We start from the raw sequence: 19,089 nt of genomic DNA, 5'->3' as shown, positions 1-19,089 counted from the left end.
TTGAGCCAGGTGACATAGAAAGGACCTTGAACACAGGGAGAGGAGTAGGAGCTGGAAGGGTGCAAAATCATCCCAGTAGTTTGGGAGTGTCGGATAGAAGTTGGTCATCTTTAGTGATGAAGATCCCAAGTGATTGCTGATTCTTCTGCTTCGCTTCCTTGTGAGTGCAGCAGTGATTTCCTGGTTATCCCACTCTTCAAAAGGCTTGCTCTTCCCAGAACAGTACAGGCTTGCAATAAAGGATGTGCCCAATGTGGCTTACATAAGAGCAATTTGAGTCTTAAGTTACAGGCCAGAAAACCCCAGTGCAGGCCTTGCATATGTCAGGAATTGTCTGTTTCTCTCCTGTCTGAGCTTCCCAGGTTTGTAAGCTGTGAACCTTTGCCTCAGCAAACTGGTGTTAGTCACTGAGTACCTTTCTTGGGCTCCCCACAATGAGGTCCTCTGGCCTTGCAGCAGGCATTTCTGGAGCACATGGATGTGATTGGGCACTGCAGAAACTGAGGTGATGACACCTGGGTGCTTTAGAGAAAAAGAAAGGGTCCTGGTGGCCTCTCCATACCCATGAGCTCAGGGCTGACATTTCCTGCAGGGAATGCCAGAAGTTGAGGTTTGTCTCTCTGCCACACCTCAGAAGAGCAGAGCATGAACTATGGATACCCTCCAGTCCCTTTGTTGTAACTTCTCCCTTCTGCAAGTGTGCAAAGAGAGCAGGCAGGAATAATGGAGAGTGCAGGGATGAGGACAGCTCCTTGAGAACAGAGGATTGGGGTTTGGTTTCTCATCGTGGGTGTGCTGTGTCATTAGGAGAAGGTGCAAGGACCCTTACCCTGATTGGATTGGGTCCATCAGGGGGGCTTTAGAGAGAAACATTTACTGTCTGTATCCAGGTTCTTCTCTCCTGGTGGGGCCAGTACCAGGGGGTGAGGAGTGGCTGTGCCTCTTTCTACTCACCACCTTTTCCATTCCAGATATTTATTTGTAGCCCTTCCATCACTCATTTCTTCTCATTTCCTCCAATTTAAGGCACATGGAGCATGATAGATTCAAGCAGCTCTGACCGTTCACAGCTCAGCAGCTTTCCTACTTACTGAGACAGGCATGAGGAATAGCCACCTCCTGAATTCAATACCACGAGGCCTGAAAAGTAGCAGGAGTTTAACGGGCTGTTTAGGATGTTATCAAAGAGCCCACTCAGCCTTCAGAAGTTCTTTTACGCTTGTAGATCAGATCTCCCTATGTTCCCCCCTTTGCCACCACAGCCCTGGTTTGCCATTTCAGAAGACAGCGAGATTTCATTAGCATGGTACAAATGTCTCTGCTGGCTAAATCAGAGTCTCTGAGAATCCAGCCATGATGAAACCCTATAGGGGGCAAACAGGGAGCAGACCAAGGTATATTCTGACACATAATGTGCTGCCTGAAGTGGATCTGGGGTTTAACAATAACCCCTTTGTTAATGTGCAGCAAGAAATCACACCACTTCTCTTGTCCCTAATTAAGAGTGTCAGAGTGACTTGGCTTTTGATTGCAGTGAATTCTGATCATCTGAGGGAGGAGAAAGAGAGCTCTGAGACACAATGACAAAACCCATTCAGCCACCCACTCAGCAAATCACAAAAGTTTTTTTTTACTTTAAATTTCATATGAGCTCCACAGGGAGACAGATCTTCAGTGCCCAGAGCTACCTGACATTTTAATAATATCTGATCATTATATGGAGCCTTTCATCCCAAAGCATTTTCCCCGTATATTTATACTGCACACGTATACAGGAGTCATCCTGTCATTTCTAGTGAGGAATAACATTCAGCCTTATACATATGCAGCTGTGGGCTTAACCCACACAGTGTGCAAGGCAGATTGGCTTGTCAGAGTACTCAGGCTCCCCCGCAATCACCTGAAGGATGATGGGCCACCTCTGCTTCAGCCACAAACCTGCTGCTGCACTCCTGGGGGTTGTACACCACACTCACACACCTTTCAACCAGCTTTCAAGGAATAGACAGGAAAAGAGTGACAGAAGTGAGAGAGGAGCTTCAATATTCCCAGGAACCACTCTTCATAGAATGGTTTTCATTTGAAAGAGCTTTAAGGATCATCTAGTTACAATTCCCTGCCATGGGCAGAGACAGCTTTCACTAGACTAGATTGCTCAAAGCCCCATCCAGCATGGCCTGGAACACTTCCAGGAATGGGGCATCCGCAACTTCTCTGGACAACCTATGCCAGTGTCTCACCACCCTCACAGTAAAGAATTTCTTCCTTGACTCTGATCTAAACCTGCCCTGTCAGTGTAAAGCCATTTCTACTTGTCCTGTTCCAACATGACCTTGTAAAAAGTCCCTCTCCAGCTCTTTTGCGGCCCCCTTTAGGTATGTGAACATACTCTAAGGTATTAGAACCTATTCTTCTCCAGGCTGAAGAACCCCAACTGCCCTGTCCTCACAGGAGAGTTGCTCCAGCCCTTTTATCATGTCCATGACCCTCCTCTGACATTGCTCCAACAGATCCCTGTTCTTCCTATGTTAGGAGACCCAGAGCTGGATGCAGCACTGCAGGTGGGATCTCACCAGAGCAGAAACAGAGGGGCAGAATCCCCTCACTCATCCTGCTGGACACTCTTCTTTTGATGTAGCCCAGGATGTAATTGGTTTTCTGGGCTGCATGCTCACATTGCTGGGTAATGTTGAGCTTCTTATCAAATTATATTCCCAAGTCACTCTGAGGAACCTCGGAAACAGTTTGTCATCCTGATCAAGACCCACTCCAGAGGAATAAGAACTGCAAAGTGTTTAAGTACTTTCTGCATATTCAGATGTGGAGATTCCTAAAGCTAATATCTTTCAAATACAAAACCATAAAGAAAACCATTCACTCTCATAAGACATTTAAGGTTGGTTTTCCCTGGCTATTACGTTTTTTTTGTTTCAACAAAGTAATTTTCAAAACTTATACAAGTCGCAGAAGGGAAACAAGCTGCCTTTTTTCTCTCTCTCTCTTTTTAACTTTTCTTTTGAAATTGCATAATTCTAGAGGAGATTGCGAGAGCAATATTTGTGCTAAAGACCATTTCAAAGGGTTTTCACAAATTCTCAATCTCAAGTAAACATGAAGTACCTCCTTCTCATTGACTTCAGCAGAGCTGGTGGGCAAGTGATGCTTTCAAGCAGCCAGCCACTGGTTTGCTACAATTCCCTAAAACAAAGTATATAAAATGACAATTACCTTTCATCCTGCAAAGCAACCACCTTCACATCACATAAAACATCTGTGTTAAGTCATCAGGAACCTACACATAAATCCAGCTTTAGCAAATGAAGCAACCTGATCATACTTTTGAAAATGAGCATGAAGTAACTTTCCTATTAGTCATCCATATTTTGCATATGTACATTCCCATAAAATAAATGTGCTCAAATACAATGAAAAAATATGAAGAGATAATTTCAATGAGAAAAGCATTTTCAGATTATTGCTAGTTGCCTAAAACTCAGCAGGTGAAAGTTACGATAGTCAAAGCTTTATAATGAAAAAGCTGAAAGCATCTCTCTGGCAAATGGATCAGAAAAATAGGATGTCAAGAGCACTATAATACAATTAATCTTCACTCCTGAAAATGCTTCTATTATGTGGGATAAATCAGATAAACAAACCTTAGATCCATCCGTTTGAAGTTTTTCATTCGCAAGGTCTTACATTCACAGCTCTAATTTGTCTTCATTGTTGTTCATATAATTTTAATGCCAGATAACTTTTCAAGTTTTCTACTGTTTATTTGTTAATACCAGTGCACTCTTAAATTTACGATGAGTAAATACTATATTAGTGTATTTGAAAAGTAAATTTCTATATGAGTGTCCTTTAAAAGTAATTGCAATGTGCTGTTTCTGACAAAACCAATACTGGCTTCTTGCATAGAACAAAATAAGTTACCAAGTTTAGGCTTGATTTGAATGAAATTATGAAACCTGGTGTCTATAATTTCTGATGATAGACCAGTCATATTCACCAGCAGTGCAGCATATGGCGAGTATGTCCTTCTGCATGACTACGTAGGTAGTAGAAGGAGAAGGTTCTTGTAAGGCCCTGGAAAAAACACTGAAAAGCACAAGCTTTTTTGAATGAATTTTTGACTTGGTGCTAACTCTTACAGTGGCACTAGCTGCTTGTGAAAGCTCTGGGTTTTGGGCAGATGGTTGCATGCCTCATTCCTTACCTTATTCTTTTCATATGTGATGCACCACTGCAAAATTTTACTGTAAACTGAGTTATCCCAGTACGAATAGAAAAGGCCAAGAAACCTCTCTGAATGTAAACAGTGTGTCACAAGGCCCCTAAACTTAGTGCTAGGCACTTTTCTGAAATCAATTCTTAGGCAGTGAGGAGCCAGGACCATGTAAAAGTGCCTAAGCTTTCTAGGAAACAGTTAATTCACCAGCAGAAGATAATTCATTTGAAGCAACACAAGAATGATATTAATCAAAATTACGAGCAATTTTCTAGTCAGAGTATTTTTAGAGGAGTAGTCAGCAGAGAGTCAGAAACAGTCACTGAAGACGACAGACTGAGAGAAGTGCTATGTAACACACACAATGTTTTTTAAAGTTAGGACAGTTTTAAGTTCCTTTCAGAGTTCAGACACTCAGCCAAATTTTCACACATTACATTACAACACAGTGTGTAGCCAATGAAGGGGAACAAGTTCCATTGAAGAAAGAATTAAAGCCATTTGGCCCAAACCAAGTATTACTCTTTTTGGGAGATGCTGAATGCTGGTGGCCTGACAAAGGCGAGGTGGTCATAGCTCCATGGAATGAACCTCCAGCTATGCTGAGCACATATTCCTCACAGGTGTGTGGAAGAACACACATCTGCAGCACATGCATCACAGGGACCCATCTATACACATGGCCAGCCCCACAGATCAACACAAACTCAGCATCCATAAACACGAACAGCACTGAGGTACACAAACAGGTAAGGGTCCATTAGTGGGAAATAATCTGCAGACTCACACATAGACACAATGTGAATCCCTCCAGAAACTGGTGACTCTCAGGCTGTCCTATAACTGCCTCCTCCACACACACACACACACACACACAGTAGTCATTTAGCCATTCCCCAAACTCCATGGTGTCCCCATTTGGTGGCTTGGACAGCCAGGTCTCTCTAACTGCAGCACTCCAGGCTGCAGTGGCTCTCTGATTGCTGATCCCACTCCCGCTGCTCTGCTCAGATGCCCCCACAGCCTCCCATGCACACCTAACAGAGTCCTTCACCCAGGAAAAGAGAAATTAGTTTAGTGGGTGTTATACACTGATCTGACATGGCCAGACAAATGTACTGACCAGCAACCTGGTTACATGCAACCACTCCCTTTTATCCCCTCCCAAACTGCCATGATCTCTTCTTTTTCTGCTACTTCTTCCCCTGCTGAGGACCTCAGCTAGGTTTTGTACAACCCCAAAATGCTCTGCTCCTACATCCCATAACAAGTCCTGTATTCCTACAGGCAGTGCTCCCTCAGTCTGTAGGATGTTTCAGAGAGGTGAACTGATGTCATGTTCAACCCGAGGCCAATACATTCCTGTGAGAGCCCTTGGAGGAGCTGGGTCAGGTGACTCTGCTTTCTCTGATTAGGTTATCACATTTTCCCCATCTGTAATGGTGCCTCTGTACTCCTTTCTGCTTGTGGAAATAAGACTCGAATCACAAGTATCACAAGCATGGAGCAAGTGATGGTGGTTGGAAACTCCCTTCTGTGGGGGACAGAGACACCCCTCTATTGATAAGGGTGCAGGACTGGGATGTTGCAGAGAAACTGGTGAGCCATTGGATTGCTACCTTTCTGTTGCACATCCATGTGCCCTGCCACTGCAGCTGATCCTGCTCTGAGCAGAAGGTTGGACTAGAGATCTCCCAAGGTCATCTGCCTGATTTTGTGATGCTGTGATCATCTGAGTCACAATCACTGCCTGTGAGTGTACTCATACGTTGCCACATTTGCAAGGAAATTTGATTTAAGTTAAATTTAAATAAGCTCTTTCACTGTAGCTTAGTTCAATTTGGATTGAATAATTTTGAATTCACCATGATAAGAACATAGACAAGGACAGTATCCCATTCTCAACTGACAACCATGCTAAGCTGTCAGAAGTTGTCCTGTACCTCAACCTTGCATGTCCCCATAAATTTAAGATGCCTGACTTGATGTGCATTGAAAGTATTGCAAGACTTCCATTCACTTGATTGGTTATTGAATTATGCTCGACTCAGGTTAAAACTGCAAGATTAAATTTTCAGATGTAGTTCTGCAGTACATTTAAAGAAAGACAAGCAAAGCAAACCCATCTATACCAGACTATAGGAGGCTCACAGATAAATGCAAATAAATTAAATATATACAGTTCTTCATGCTGCAGACCAGTTTTTACCCAAGTTTGCAGTCAAACCTGCCTGGTCCCCAATAAGCAGTTTGGGCAAACTAGCCTGAAGTCCATCCCCAGCTGTGTGTGCTCAGAGCAGGCACACATATGCCTTTCAATATCTTATAGGCTGCGGATTTGGTATCATGTGTGCATGGTTCTTTCTTCTGCCAGAATTTTAAAATTACCTTTTATTTCCAAGCTTACAGCATCTCTCTGGCCTGCTGTTAATAGCCTGCAAGATTTTTGCTTATGTTTCAGATATATAGGTTTTTTTCCTCCTACTCATTTTCTCTCATAAATCCCCTGGCTGATGAGAAAGTGTTGTGTATCCCTTACATCTAACAACATTCAGCAGTTACTCTGTTTTGCCTGCTGTGACAAACATCAAGTCTTTCCTTTTTCTGCCACTGTTTTAATGCCTCAGACAATTGGCTTTGTATGTATAATAAAAATGCAAACTTTTCCAGAGGCTAGTAGGTTTATGGGATTTTTACTGGGCCTTTCAGAAGACACAATATTATTTTTACTCCCTCACCACACGATTCTTCAGAATTCCATAAACTACAACAAAGAAAATGAGATCTTTGAAGACAGTATGCAAGCAGTCATCATTACCCCTAGATTCAAAGATAATTATCAAATACTTGGATTACCCAGAGAGTGGAGGGAATATTTCATCTCTTTGAATGTCATTGCATCCTGGGCACATGTCAGGTATCTTCAGTGTCACATTCATTAAATCCTATATTCTGACTTTCAAAACATAGTCTTGAAAAACAGATGGTATAGAACTACACTCTGGCCAGAGGAGTTTCCAGGTAGGGCAGCTACTGTGCAAGCCCTGTTCAATTCTTCCTCAGTGAATATCAAATCCTCAGTCTCCCCATTTTTAGGGATGCTTGCTAACATGTATTTTCTGGCAAGAACAAATATTTTATATTGTCTGCCTTTTTTGCACTAGTTTAAGGCTGATCTGAAGAGGATTAATGCTATCTAGATTGAGAACTTTTTATTTAATATCTTACTGTTCCATCAGGGAAAAAAGAAACCAATAAAAGAGAGAAAGACCCAAGTCATCCAGCCTAAATATCTGGAGTTTTCTGATCTGCTAGAGCTCTGGAGTGCAGAGCTAGTCTTTTTTTTTTCCTATAGGAGCTGTGACTATCTTCTGTAGACTATCACTACATCTCTTCTACTCTTCAGGAGCTTTGTGTCTTTCTCTGGCAAGTGCATTTCTCTTAAGAGTCACTCTCTCATTTGCTGTGTGTCCAGTGTTAGACACAGCTGCTCGCTGGACAGTGAGACCAGGCAACTTTTGGGGCAATATATTTGCCTGTGCCTCTTTCAAAACAAGCCAAGATACTTGAGTGAATGATGAAAACCAGACTTTTCTCCCACCTTACAGCCAGGCTTTGTACATCCATGTGCAAAACTGCCATGTATGACTTTCCACAGCTATCAGGTCTGTGTCAATGGTGGTGTCAGAGATCTGCTTGTGGAAATCAATAGTCCATGGGATAAAATTGTCATTTGCTGTCCTCTGTTTCATCCAGCAAGTTCTCCTGAAAGTTTTCCAGAAAGACTCTCTGTTTGTCCCTCCCTGGTTCAAATACAAGGAGCCCTGAATGAAAATGCTGGTCCCAAGTGAAATTCTGCAGAACCATAGGGATTTCAATCCCATGAGGCAAATTCATGTCTTCATCATCTGATGATGGATTAAAGTGTCATTTGCAAGAAAAGGCTCTAAGCTGGCAATGGTGAGAGCATCACACATAATGGTTGCATTCATACTGAGCAGCTCTGGAGCTGTCCTCATCAAACCGGTCCCCCTCGTTTTCCAATGCCTGACATAATTTGTGAATAATAAATAGAACCAGGTATCTAATGATCTCCACGTGTGTTTTAACCTGGATTAAGCCTTTCACACACAGTGTTTATTTCTTGCAAGGTCATTTCATTTCTAATAAGTACCAGTTTGCACATGCTCAGCTGTGTTCTTGTCCTTTAATGCAGTAACTGACAGATGGTAGCAAAATATTCCTTTTATAATGAAACCTGCTGAAGGAGACTGCTTAGGGCCTCAGAAAATATAATTTGCCAAATAAAGAATGGTCTCCAGGAAAGAAAGGAATTACTGTAATGCAGTATATATTAAATAATTTCCCTCAGGCATCTGGTGATCAGTAGCTTTTTCTCACGTCAGAGAGGTGACCTAACTGTTTTTTTCCAATTATTTATTGCCTCATTCACCTTACTCTTAAAAGACTTGTTTCTGTGGGTTGACATAAGTAGTGCCTCTAAAAAAGTGTAAATTAACTGCATGAGGATTTGTTGTAAAGGTTTCATAGGTACCAGATTTGTATCTGCAGTATACTGTCAGATTCTTAAGGTTTTCACTTATGCTATAATTAGCTCCGTTTCTGGGTGAATTTCACACCCATTTTTTAGACCCAATTATGCCATTTCTCTTAAACCACTATTAATTTCTAGCAGCATTGCTGCTGAATTCTGATTTACTTTATGTGACTATGCACACCCTATATTTTCTCATGGCCTGTGCAAACTTCTTTTGGCAGCTGAACACATCAGAGTGATCTGATTTATTATCTTCTGTGAGGCAGGTAGCATTGGATGGCAGAAAGCTCTCCTTTTAAAGCCTCCCAGAACCTGCAACTTTCTTCTAAAACCAGTGATTTGCTGAGTATCTATCTTTGCCACTCATTTCCACAGGCTTCCACATTAAAAAAAAAAAAAAAACCAAAAAAAAACCCCAAAAACTTTTACTATTTTATCCTCTGTTCCAACATACAGCTAAGGAAGACTTGATGTGACTTCCTTTAGCATCCATTTGCACTGTCCTATAAATCATACAAAACGTTCTGCACAGGCTCAAATCTAGGCATTAAATGAGAATCCATCTGTTCCTTGCTCCCAATGGGATTATAGTTTCTTTCTCTGCATCACTGCTTGACAAAACTTCTAATCCCACCTGAAACTGTGAGTGTGCTGTGTTTGGTGCCTTTTATATCAAATGCACATCTCTCTGCTCCCACCTTCTCCCCTCAGGAATTGCTATTTTTAGACTGCTTTTCCATCTATGATGAAGTTAAAATTGCATCTTAACCTATACAAGCTCTGGTGGCTCTGCTTTTGTGCTGCAGTATCACGAAATCTGTCACCAAGCTCTGTTCTGATCTGTAACCCCCTTGTCATTACTGCCCTCCTGGAGAAAGTCATGTTTTATTTCAGTTTCTTCAGTCAGCCTTTTATTTCAGTTTCATGAGGGGGTTTCCTTTCACTGCTTTTGGATGTCATGGCCAGCAGTAGATCAGAATTTGCATTAGCCTTTGGCTCTGTCAGGAGGAGAATCAACAGTGCTGGACAATTTAGAGCATGCTGCTGCTGCAATAATGTGCTTTGTGCATTACAACACTACAGGAGTGTTAGTGTCAAGGTGATGTAGCTGCCTCTTGAACTGCAGACTCCCAAAACTAAAACACACAACTAAAAAGTTATTTGGTGTCTCCTAACTCAAAAGCCAGCAAAGGCTGACATGTGCACAACTACACATAGATCTGTGGCCAGGAGAAATGCCTCAGCTGGCCATTACAACTGTGACAAACCCCAGATGACCCAATGGACCTCACACCTCGTTTGGTGTGAGCCAGGGCCTGTCAGAGCCCCTTGTTGCTGGGGGCTGAGGATTCGCATGTTCCTGTATGTCACTTATGTGCACACAGAGTTCCTTGGCTGACACATGGTAGCTCATTCCTCTTTGTGACACGAAGGAGCACTTGTAGCCACGATGCATCTGAGCCATCAGGCAGCTGCCCCTTGGAGCAGGCCTATGAAGAGCACAGACTACGTCACTGGGGAGTTTTGGCTTATGTTGTTTGTTGTTTCTTTTTCTTTTTCAATTAGAAATGAGGAAGCGTGTGACTCTTTTTACCAGTCTCACAGACTGTGAAGCCTTTAGTCATCCATAAAGAGGCACATTTGACATACTTTGGAGTTTATGCCTTTTTTTAGCATGGATTATTCACACCTTCAGAAATGCCTCAGAGCAACTCAAGCCCAGTGTCCCTCTTCTATTGCCAAAAATCCCTGCCAAAAGTTTTGGAGCAAGGCATCACACCATGGGTATGCCCTAAATGAGCCACATGATTATTCCAAGTAGTACATATTTTCTTGCATTTAAGGCTGCCCAGTCCCACACAACCTTCAGCAGCTTACCTTGACTCCCTCAAACAGAGCAAGAGCACCATTCCTTCACAGTCCCACCTCACACCACCGTGTCTCCAGCGCCATGCTCTCTGCCTCCAAGGTTTTGCATGGAACTGCTGAGCATTTCCCAGAGCAGATGCAGCAGCGTGAGTCACTGCCTCACCGAGGAACGAGTCATTGCACATTGGCTGCTCCATGGAAACAGCCCATGGATATGCTTGAATATCGTGCAATACACTCTGAGGTCACTTGCATGCCTTGGAAATAATTTATTTCTTTCATCTCTGCCCAGTCACACAACTGCCTGGGTACTTCTGATGGAGCATCTGCTATGTGATCTCTCAGAGGAAATTTAGGCGGTTCAGGCCTTCAATTCCAGAAAAAAAAAAAGCTCCCAGTAGGAGCCTTGACTTGTTTGTCCTTCAGGTTGGTGCTCTTTCAGTCCTTGAAACAAGATAGCTTTATGCAAACCACCTGTTAGGAATGGTCTTCCTGAAATGTGCTGACCCCCAAAACATGCCTGAGAGTTGTTTGGGATGGGCCAATGCCATGCCAGGCACTGGTTGAAGAGTGTAACAGGGCACAGGGTTGTGCTCTAGTAACTAGAAATGTTGTTAGTGACTGCTGAATTTACTCTTATGGCTGTAGCTGAATGTCTCCATCCATGTTCCCTGGAGGCAGTGTTGGTTTACAGCTTTAATAGCTGTAAAATGTGAGTTTTCTGACCATCCCCGCACTTCATGGCACAATCTCTCCAGCTGTTATAATGAAGAAGCACTAGCAACAAAGTTATTACTTATTCCTCGAGCAAAATTTCTCTTCTTGGCAGCACTTGGCACAAAGGTTGTTCAAAATGTGTCTTAATATTCTTCAAACAAATCAATTATTTATAATTGTCTTGTCTTTAGATGTGAATTAAAATAATGATTTTTTTTAATATAGTTGAAAGGAAGCAAACAAGTTTAATCGAGGCAAATGAAATCTACATGACCACCTGTTTGTTTTTCTTAACTTTATAGGAAATCAATGTATTGACAGTAGCATTGGTCAACCAGGACAGAGAAAAAAACTCAGAGAAACGAAGCCCAGGTCTAAAATCAGAAAAAGAGGCACTATTAATAGGTAAGATAACACCAAAGAAGATCTTTGAGAACAAAATGCCTTCTAGCAGGTTTCTGTTTTGCATATATGTTTACACACATCTTTGTGCTCATAGAAGGGAAAAAGAAAAAAAATGTAATTTTTTTTTAATCTGGGTTCAGAATGGCTTTTAGTAAGAAAAATCCTAAAATACAACTGAACGTTGCCTATCTGAAAAAATCTGCAGTTTAATGGAAGGATTTCAGGCATGAAAAAAAATTGCAGATCTGCATTTAGACTTGCAGCATGAATGTATGATGACTTTATTTACATGAAGATTTAGCAGGCCAGAGTTGTATAGCTTGTTATATGATTATTAGACAAAGTGGTGAAGGAGAAGGGGATAGAAATAATATTAGTAAACTACCAAGCAAAAAATACATCTACTACGTGTATTAAGCATGCCAGATTTATGCCTTTGACTTTAGGTGAGGGAATTAGCAATATGAATATTTATAAAGAATACCACAAGGACTGTCATACCCTTTACCTAGAATAAAATTGTTTAAATAAACTCTTAAATAGTGCCTAAAGCTAAAGCTTATAGTGGGCCAGCTAACTAGCATTTATCCACACAGAACTGGCTGAAGCCATGCCACCCTTGGAGGGAACATGCCCCATTTAGACCCTTGTATATTTTGCATTTGGTTTCAGGGGATAGTTTTTCAGGGAGCATGAAGGCCCACAGATCCAAAGTGTACCCTGTGGCATGGCAAGAGAAATGTTGACCTGAAAAAACAGGTTTTAATTTCTTTGGTTTGGTCTTTTCACAAATCATTGGTATCCTGATAAATTATAGTTCCAAAACTACCTTTGTTTAAATGCAACCCATTTTCATCACCTAGGCACCAGGAAGATTGCTGGTTTATTGCTGAGGCACAGATCCAGTAATTCACAAGTTCAGTTCAGACCAAAGAGGTCATTTAAAAGTGAAGAATGTATTTAAACATTTAAAGTGCTTAGTACACAAACTCCCCGTGATTAGTGAGATGCAAAACAGTGGAATGTACAGAAATGAATGACTTGATTGAATTCTGCTTGTTATAATTAAATCTAAAACTCTTAATTGCAGGGGCAGTACTTGATCTTTTTGAAGTTCATTCTGTGGGAAAGACAGCAACCATGGGATTTTAAGAACAGAATAACAAAATTTTTTTCTAGGTCGCTCTCTATTTGACTGTAACGAACAGTGGCAGTGTCCCAAAGTGGGTCCCGTCCATCTGCTGTTCAGTGGCACACTCAGATAAACAGAATAACCTCAGTTAAGATATTACTGGTCATAGTACCTCCACAACTGTTACAGTCCAAAGATTAAAGATTCCTCAAGATGGATTTCATGTTATCTCTTCCTCTGAGGCATTATCAGATATAGCAAGGGAAAAATGGGCCTTGCCTCCATCCATTCACTAAGTTTTCCTGTATTTTAAAAAATGCAGTGTTGTCTTAGAGGAAAAACAACATAAAAGAAAAAAAGTTTTCATGGAACTCCAGTCAATAACTAAAACATATTGACAAATTACTTATTATTTACATTATATGAAAGAGTTGGCTTTGAATGTCCTGAATTGAAAAGCCTCAGGAACCACATAACCAATGCAATGACATTGGTAAAATGTGATTTGAGTACAAATTGGATTTGCAGTCATCTCATCCAAGTGTGATGGTCTTGACTTCTGTTTCTAGAGCTCTTGTGTGGTTACCTGTAGTCACCCACAGCACAAAGAAGGTCACTGCTGCTAGGACTTGCCATTGTAAAAAATTTATTACATGCCACTCCTTATGCAGGATCAGAAGTTTGTAAATGCTGTTTGAAAAGCAGAGGAGGAAAAAAGGTGTTCTCTGCAAAGCCAGTCTAAAATGTGTTAAATATTGCTTATCAGTTTCAACCACGGCCAGTACTGAAGGAAAAACGAAATCCAAGATTATCCTAATTCATTCAGCATCAAGAAAGCAGTATGGCCTGCAGTACACAAGATACAGTGACCCATTTTTGTCATTTGTAAGCATTTTTAATCCTGGTGTTTATGCTTTAAGTATAAGAAACCTCCCCTAGGGTGGTTCAGCTAAGAAGCCCATCCAAAGAGAGTTGAAAATATTTGTTCTGATTCTTACAGTTCATCTCTCCCCAAACGGCAAATAACACACATGCCATTTTGTATTTTCACTGTTTGCTTAGAAGAAGAGAAATTGGATAGTGCTTTTAATAGCAATGCTGATGCCCCAAATCTTGTTTTGTTTGGTCACCATTATTAATGCTGTCACTTGATTTTCACTGCAGAAAAAATCTCTAGTCTTAGATCCTGACTCCTTCTAAGCCGCTTTTAATTCCCATACCTTTTATAATCATCCTGAAACAACAATGAAGATAGACAGAACATGCTCTCTCTTAAGAAAAAATAAATAAGCAAATATGTCATAAAGCATTTGTGTTTTCTTCAGGAGCAGTTAGGGGTAATACAGATTAAATACTTTTCATAACCAGCATCTGCATAATTACTAGAAAAATTTGAGGGAGTGAGGGTTCTGACACAATTGTATGAAAGATTTTCACAACACAGAATCCAGTGAAGGGGAAAAAACAATAATTTTACCATTACAATATCCACAATTTTATATTGGTAAATCAAGCATAAAATTAGTAGTTGAAATGCTCCCAGCAAGGCTTTGTTTAGAAGTTCTTTATTCATCCATCTATTATCTCGGTCACTTACTTGCTAACTGCTGTCATTCCTGAAGATGAGCTATTGTATTTAGCACATTACTATGACTGTATTAAAAATGTGCTGTTTTGTTATGTTTATTGGGTTGTGCAAGGAAAATAAGTCATAATTCATACTGGAAAACCTGTATGAACAGACTCTTCAGAATTATTTTGCCTATTCTAATGATACAGTGTCTGAAGTAATTTTAACACTTTGTGTCTGTTTTTAATACAGGTATCATATCCACATTTCTTCACGTCCACCCTTTTGGAGCCAATATAGAGTATCTTTGGTCTTATATGCAGCAGTTGGACTCTAGGGTAAAAAAAAATTAATCAAAATCTATTTTCTCTTTAGAAATATTGTATTATTCTTTACTGCAGGTTAAACTTTTCATGCATTTCCATTAGAAAGATAATGGGATATGGGGCTTGGGGGTTTGCAGTCTTTATTCATTTGCAAATTACAGTGCACGTGCTTGTGTTGAGGTCTTTGCCTCAAACTGCTCAGCTATCCTATGTGGCACAGAAGAGCAGAGCTCTAAATGGCAAAGACTAGCAGCTGATTTTATGACACATGATTCTGAAATATAGCTGCGAGAAAAAAAGCAGAACAAGAGGCAGGTGTGGCCATGGCCATTAAACTGTGCAGTTTTTGGAGATGGCAAAATTTATTTTATTCTTTGAAAAGTTGTTAGTTGTATGTTACACTGAACCTTCATGATCACAGGAATGGACCATGTCTCGTGTCCTTTGTCTCCACGTGGGAGCAGACAAAACCTGTGGCCAAGAGAAAAATGAGGCCAACACAAAACAGTGTGCAAAGTGTTTAATGCATCAGTCTACAGTCAATAAATACCTGTAGGATAAGATTCTTTGACTTACTTTTTAATATCTGCTGTAGAATGAGATGAAATCAAGCCCCCAAATGGGCCTATTCCTCTGCACTGAATATTAAGCAAGTCAGAAGGTGAGAAGCTCAAGTGTGAAATGATCAGGTGAATGGTACTCCAAGTGCTAAGCAGCAGCTTAGCAGATGCAGGGGTCACCCTGTGGCCAGTCACAGCTCTGTCCCATGTCTGCCAATACTTGGATGATGGTGCTTTCCCAGAACTTGCAGCACAACTCCTTTGATCCTGGTAATGTTTTGTTCCTGAGCAGCCCCCTCAGCCCCTAGCTAAGATCAGCTTCTCACTGCTTTGATGAGCTGCTTCATGCTTCTGGATGATCCTGGATCCTTCCTCTGTTTCTATGAAAAATGTAGAGCTAAAAGCAGAGGAGGTCCTGAACTAGAAGCTCATTGGAATTACAACAGGCTGCAATGATGAGTGAGGAAGGATGATGAATTTGTTAGGCACTGCCTTCAGGCCATGGCAGCTCAGGTTTGCTAGTGCTGTACAGCCCACTGCCACCCACAATGAAAAGGAAGAGGGGATGGGGATGGGAGAAATAGGTGAGAAACTGATGAATTTAAATTCTTGTTTTAAATCTGGTTTTATCAAACCCTGATGAATCCAGAGCTTCACACCTCCAGCCCTTTTTCTGCTTCTCCTTGCGCTGCTACAGTGCATGTTGTTCAGTCTTGCCCTGATTCACCTAGTCTGTCCAATCTCCTCAGTTATCTTTCAAGTCCTTCCTTAACACAGCATTTGTCTAAGTTTCAACTGCTTTTTCCCCTGGATGATCTCTCCAGCTCTGTATCTCTTTTGTGATGACAACAATCATCTAAAATATTGGACTCTCTGGGCTCCAGCCCTGCTGCTCATTGCTTCTCTCTAGTGAACTCTTCAACATTCTTGCCCTGCACTGCTGTTGGTCCCTTCTTGTTCATGGCTGTGGGCTCTGCCCTTGAGTTTTTGCTCACATGAGTAACCTGTGGGCTTCTGTGAGGCTGCCAGGGTCAAGCTCTTGGCTTGCAAACACAGCCCTCAAGGAAGGAGCATTGTCTGCCATCTCTTCAGCTACCTCTGGACCTACTTGCTGCATAATAAACACGAGCTGCAAAATTTGACCTCGTTGGTTTATTTTGGAAGCAACTGCTTGTAGAAACAAATTACTTTTTAATAGCATGATCCAGAGATGCAATCTCAGAGATGAATTTCAATTACTTTCCATGGTTAGCCTGTCATTCCTCGCCTGAGCAGGAATGATAAGGTCAGCATACCAGTGTGGGCTGAGGGCTCAGTACAGAGCTCAGATACATTGCACAAAAGTAACCAGACACCCACTGTTGCCATGTGAGTACCTAAAAGATGGATTGGATCACACTGAGGATTTAGACTGCCTCCAAAACTGAGTTTTGGTCCCACCCTTAACAAATCATTTAATCTTTCTGCTGCACTAAGCTCTACAGGAAAATAAGAGGCAATAGATATTTTCTCGCCCCCCTTGGGTGTACTAAAGTATAATCAGCACATTTTATGTTTATATACTGTCTTAAAAAGGAAAAGTTTCACCATGGAAAGTTTCTAGTAGTATGAATAAGCAGAACTATTGTTATTTCCAGACAAGCCTTTCAAACCATGGAGATACCTGTGGATTACAGGCAGCACCCATAGATTTCTTTGCTCTTCCTTTCATGACTACCACTTCAGAAGTAGTAGGATAAAATGGCTCATATTCCATGACTGTTCATTTCTTGACTTCCCTACTGACTATACCAGGAAAGTTGCCTTTGTGAAAGTGTTTTCTGTAATGAGAACATCTTGCCTAACAGGAAGGTGAGCGGTCATTAAGGTTTCAAAATGATAAAAACATCCTGAGCAATGCGGAACTGGGAGCTTTGCTGGTTAATTATCTGGGGCTGCTGAACTGGGTAAGACCGAGGGAAGATGGCTCCATGGATACTCAACCTTCAGTAACAACAGGGAGCTGATTAAAATATTTTTGAAAGAGAAAAGCTGATAGAGCTGGGAGAATAATTCAAATCCACGTAGGCTGAGAAGAAGAAGAAGAAGGTCCCATCTGCTTCCTCCTGCTCACAAGAACACCCATGACTGTAGCTTTTAGATGGACTTCACACCACACTGTGGCCACAGCCCCAGCATGGCAGTTGTCATTGCTTTACAGTGAGATGCCATCTACAAGAGCAAAATCAATCCTTCAAGGAAGCTGCACTTGCTTTGGAGTCTGGAAAGTTATATCAGGCTAAGGTTAAAAAAAGTAATAATGGTTGGCTGTTTTCATATGGCCTGGATTCATTTCCCCTGCATCCCCATTGCATCTGTTCTTAATGTTTCCTCTTTACAAGCTACGGATCAGCTTTCTCATTTTAATTTTACCTTTGTTTCTTTCTCAGATCTCTGCAAATGAGATAGAAATGCTTTTGATGAGACTGCCACGCATGTTTAAACAAGAATTCACTGGTGTAGGAGCAACACTGGAAAAGAGGTGGAAGTTTTGTGCCTTTGAAGGAATTAAAACTATCTGACTGTGACTAGTAATGAAGCTATGCAGAAGAAGAATTCCTAGAGCATGGCAGGGTTATAAAGTATTAAAGTAAGAAATTTGGGTTTGGGCACATAGTAGTACGTTTTCAAAGTTATCCAAGCCTAATTTTAGTTACATTTGTGACGTTCTCTTGTGAGTGGAAATGTAGTTGTGCACCAGTTCCTAAAATAAAATAAAATTTTAAAAAAAGTTTCAAAATGTGACAGATTGTTTCCTATGAAAACTGAAGAAAGATACCACAGTCATAACAATTTCAAAATACTACATGTCCTACATCTAAGAAAAGCTCATTGAGCAAACAGTTAAGGAGAAAGATTGCCCGGTTATGGTCGCTAAGCTACAGCGATTTATATGTGATATGTAATAGAACTCATTAAGTTTTGTTATAGAAAGTTCTTTCTGTTTAGTAAGAGAATTGAGTAATTTTACAGTGAGGAAAAGCATACCAAAAGAAAACTTGAAGATGTGTCTGAAGTTATTGTATTTTGTAAATTAAGTTATATGCTGTACCAGGGATTTTTGCCTTATTGAAAGAGGCCTGAAAATGTGATTGGAGTCCTCAAGAATGCTTTATCAAGAATATTATTTTTCTAATGTAACTATTCTCCATTACAAGTTCTTTTAACATGGATTGCATATCAATTTTCATAAACATGTAAATATGGAAGAAACCAGTGTTACTGTATTGTATTTGGTATGTAACATTCAGGTTTATGCATCAAAATAAATATTCAGTTGCATTACTGTTACAAATTTTATAGCAGATATATTAATTTTTATCAATAAATATGACTTCTACCATATTGTTTGCATAAGTATTTCTTCTGACGTTATTGCATTTTAATCGATCCAGCAAGAGATTCCTGAAACATCTTTCCCCTACCTGAACTATTAATTGCAGATAACTTTGTTAAATGAATTATAAATAAAAAAAAAAGACCTTGCAATATTAGCTAAGATTAAAATATTGGTAGAGGAATTTGATTTTATTTTTCAACAAGCAGATGGGTGAAAAATGAACGCGTTCAAATTTCCTGTTTTCATTGATGTGTTGGGTAAGAACTGCTGTGGGTAAGAAACAGCAGTCCCCTCTGCTGTACCCCTGTGCAGGCAGAGGAGCCAGTCATGACAGAGCTGGTC

At 40.7% G+C, this 19,089-nt stretch overlaps 1 protein-coding gene across 6 annotated transcripts in view; it reads left to right on the top strand.

Moving 5' to 3' along the window:
• Nucleotides 1-18,750, top strand: part of ENOX1 (ecto-NOX disulfide-thiol exchanger 1) — a 357,615-nt gene extending 338,865 nt beyond the window's left edge. For 4 of the 6 annotated variants that reach the window (XM_039716751.1, XM_039716747.1, XM_039716749.1 and 1 more), the window contains 3 exons: nucleotides 11,678-11,780; nucleotides 14,735-14,820; nucleotides 17,798-17,935. In XM_039716751.1, coding sequence (XP_039572685.1) covers nucleotides 11,678-11,780; nucleotides 14,735-14,820; nucleotides 17,798-17,929 — 321 coding nt within the window. In that variant the 3' untranslated portion in view covers nucleotides 17,930-17,935. Of the gene's footprint in view, nucleotides 1-11,677; nucleotides 11,781-14,734; nucleotides 14,821-17,797 lie in introns of all 6 variants that reach the window. The other 2 variants (XM_039716750.1, XM_039716752.1) reach the window with 1 other exon arrangement.
• The last annotated feature ends 339 nt before the right edge of the window (nucleotides 18,751-19,089 follow it).

The sequence above is a fragment of the Passer montanus genome, unplaced genomic scaffold (assembly GCF_014805655.1).
Source record: "Passer montanus isolate IOZ18808 unplaced genomic scaffold, ASM1480565v1 scaffold36, whole genome shotgun sequence".
Lineage (NCBI taxonomy): Eukaryota > Metazoa > Chordata > Aves > Passeriformes > Passeridae > Passer > Passer montanus.
The sequence above is the reverse complement of the archived record's forward strand: the minus strand, read 5'-3'. Positions and strand labels throughout refer to the sequence as shown.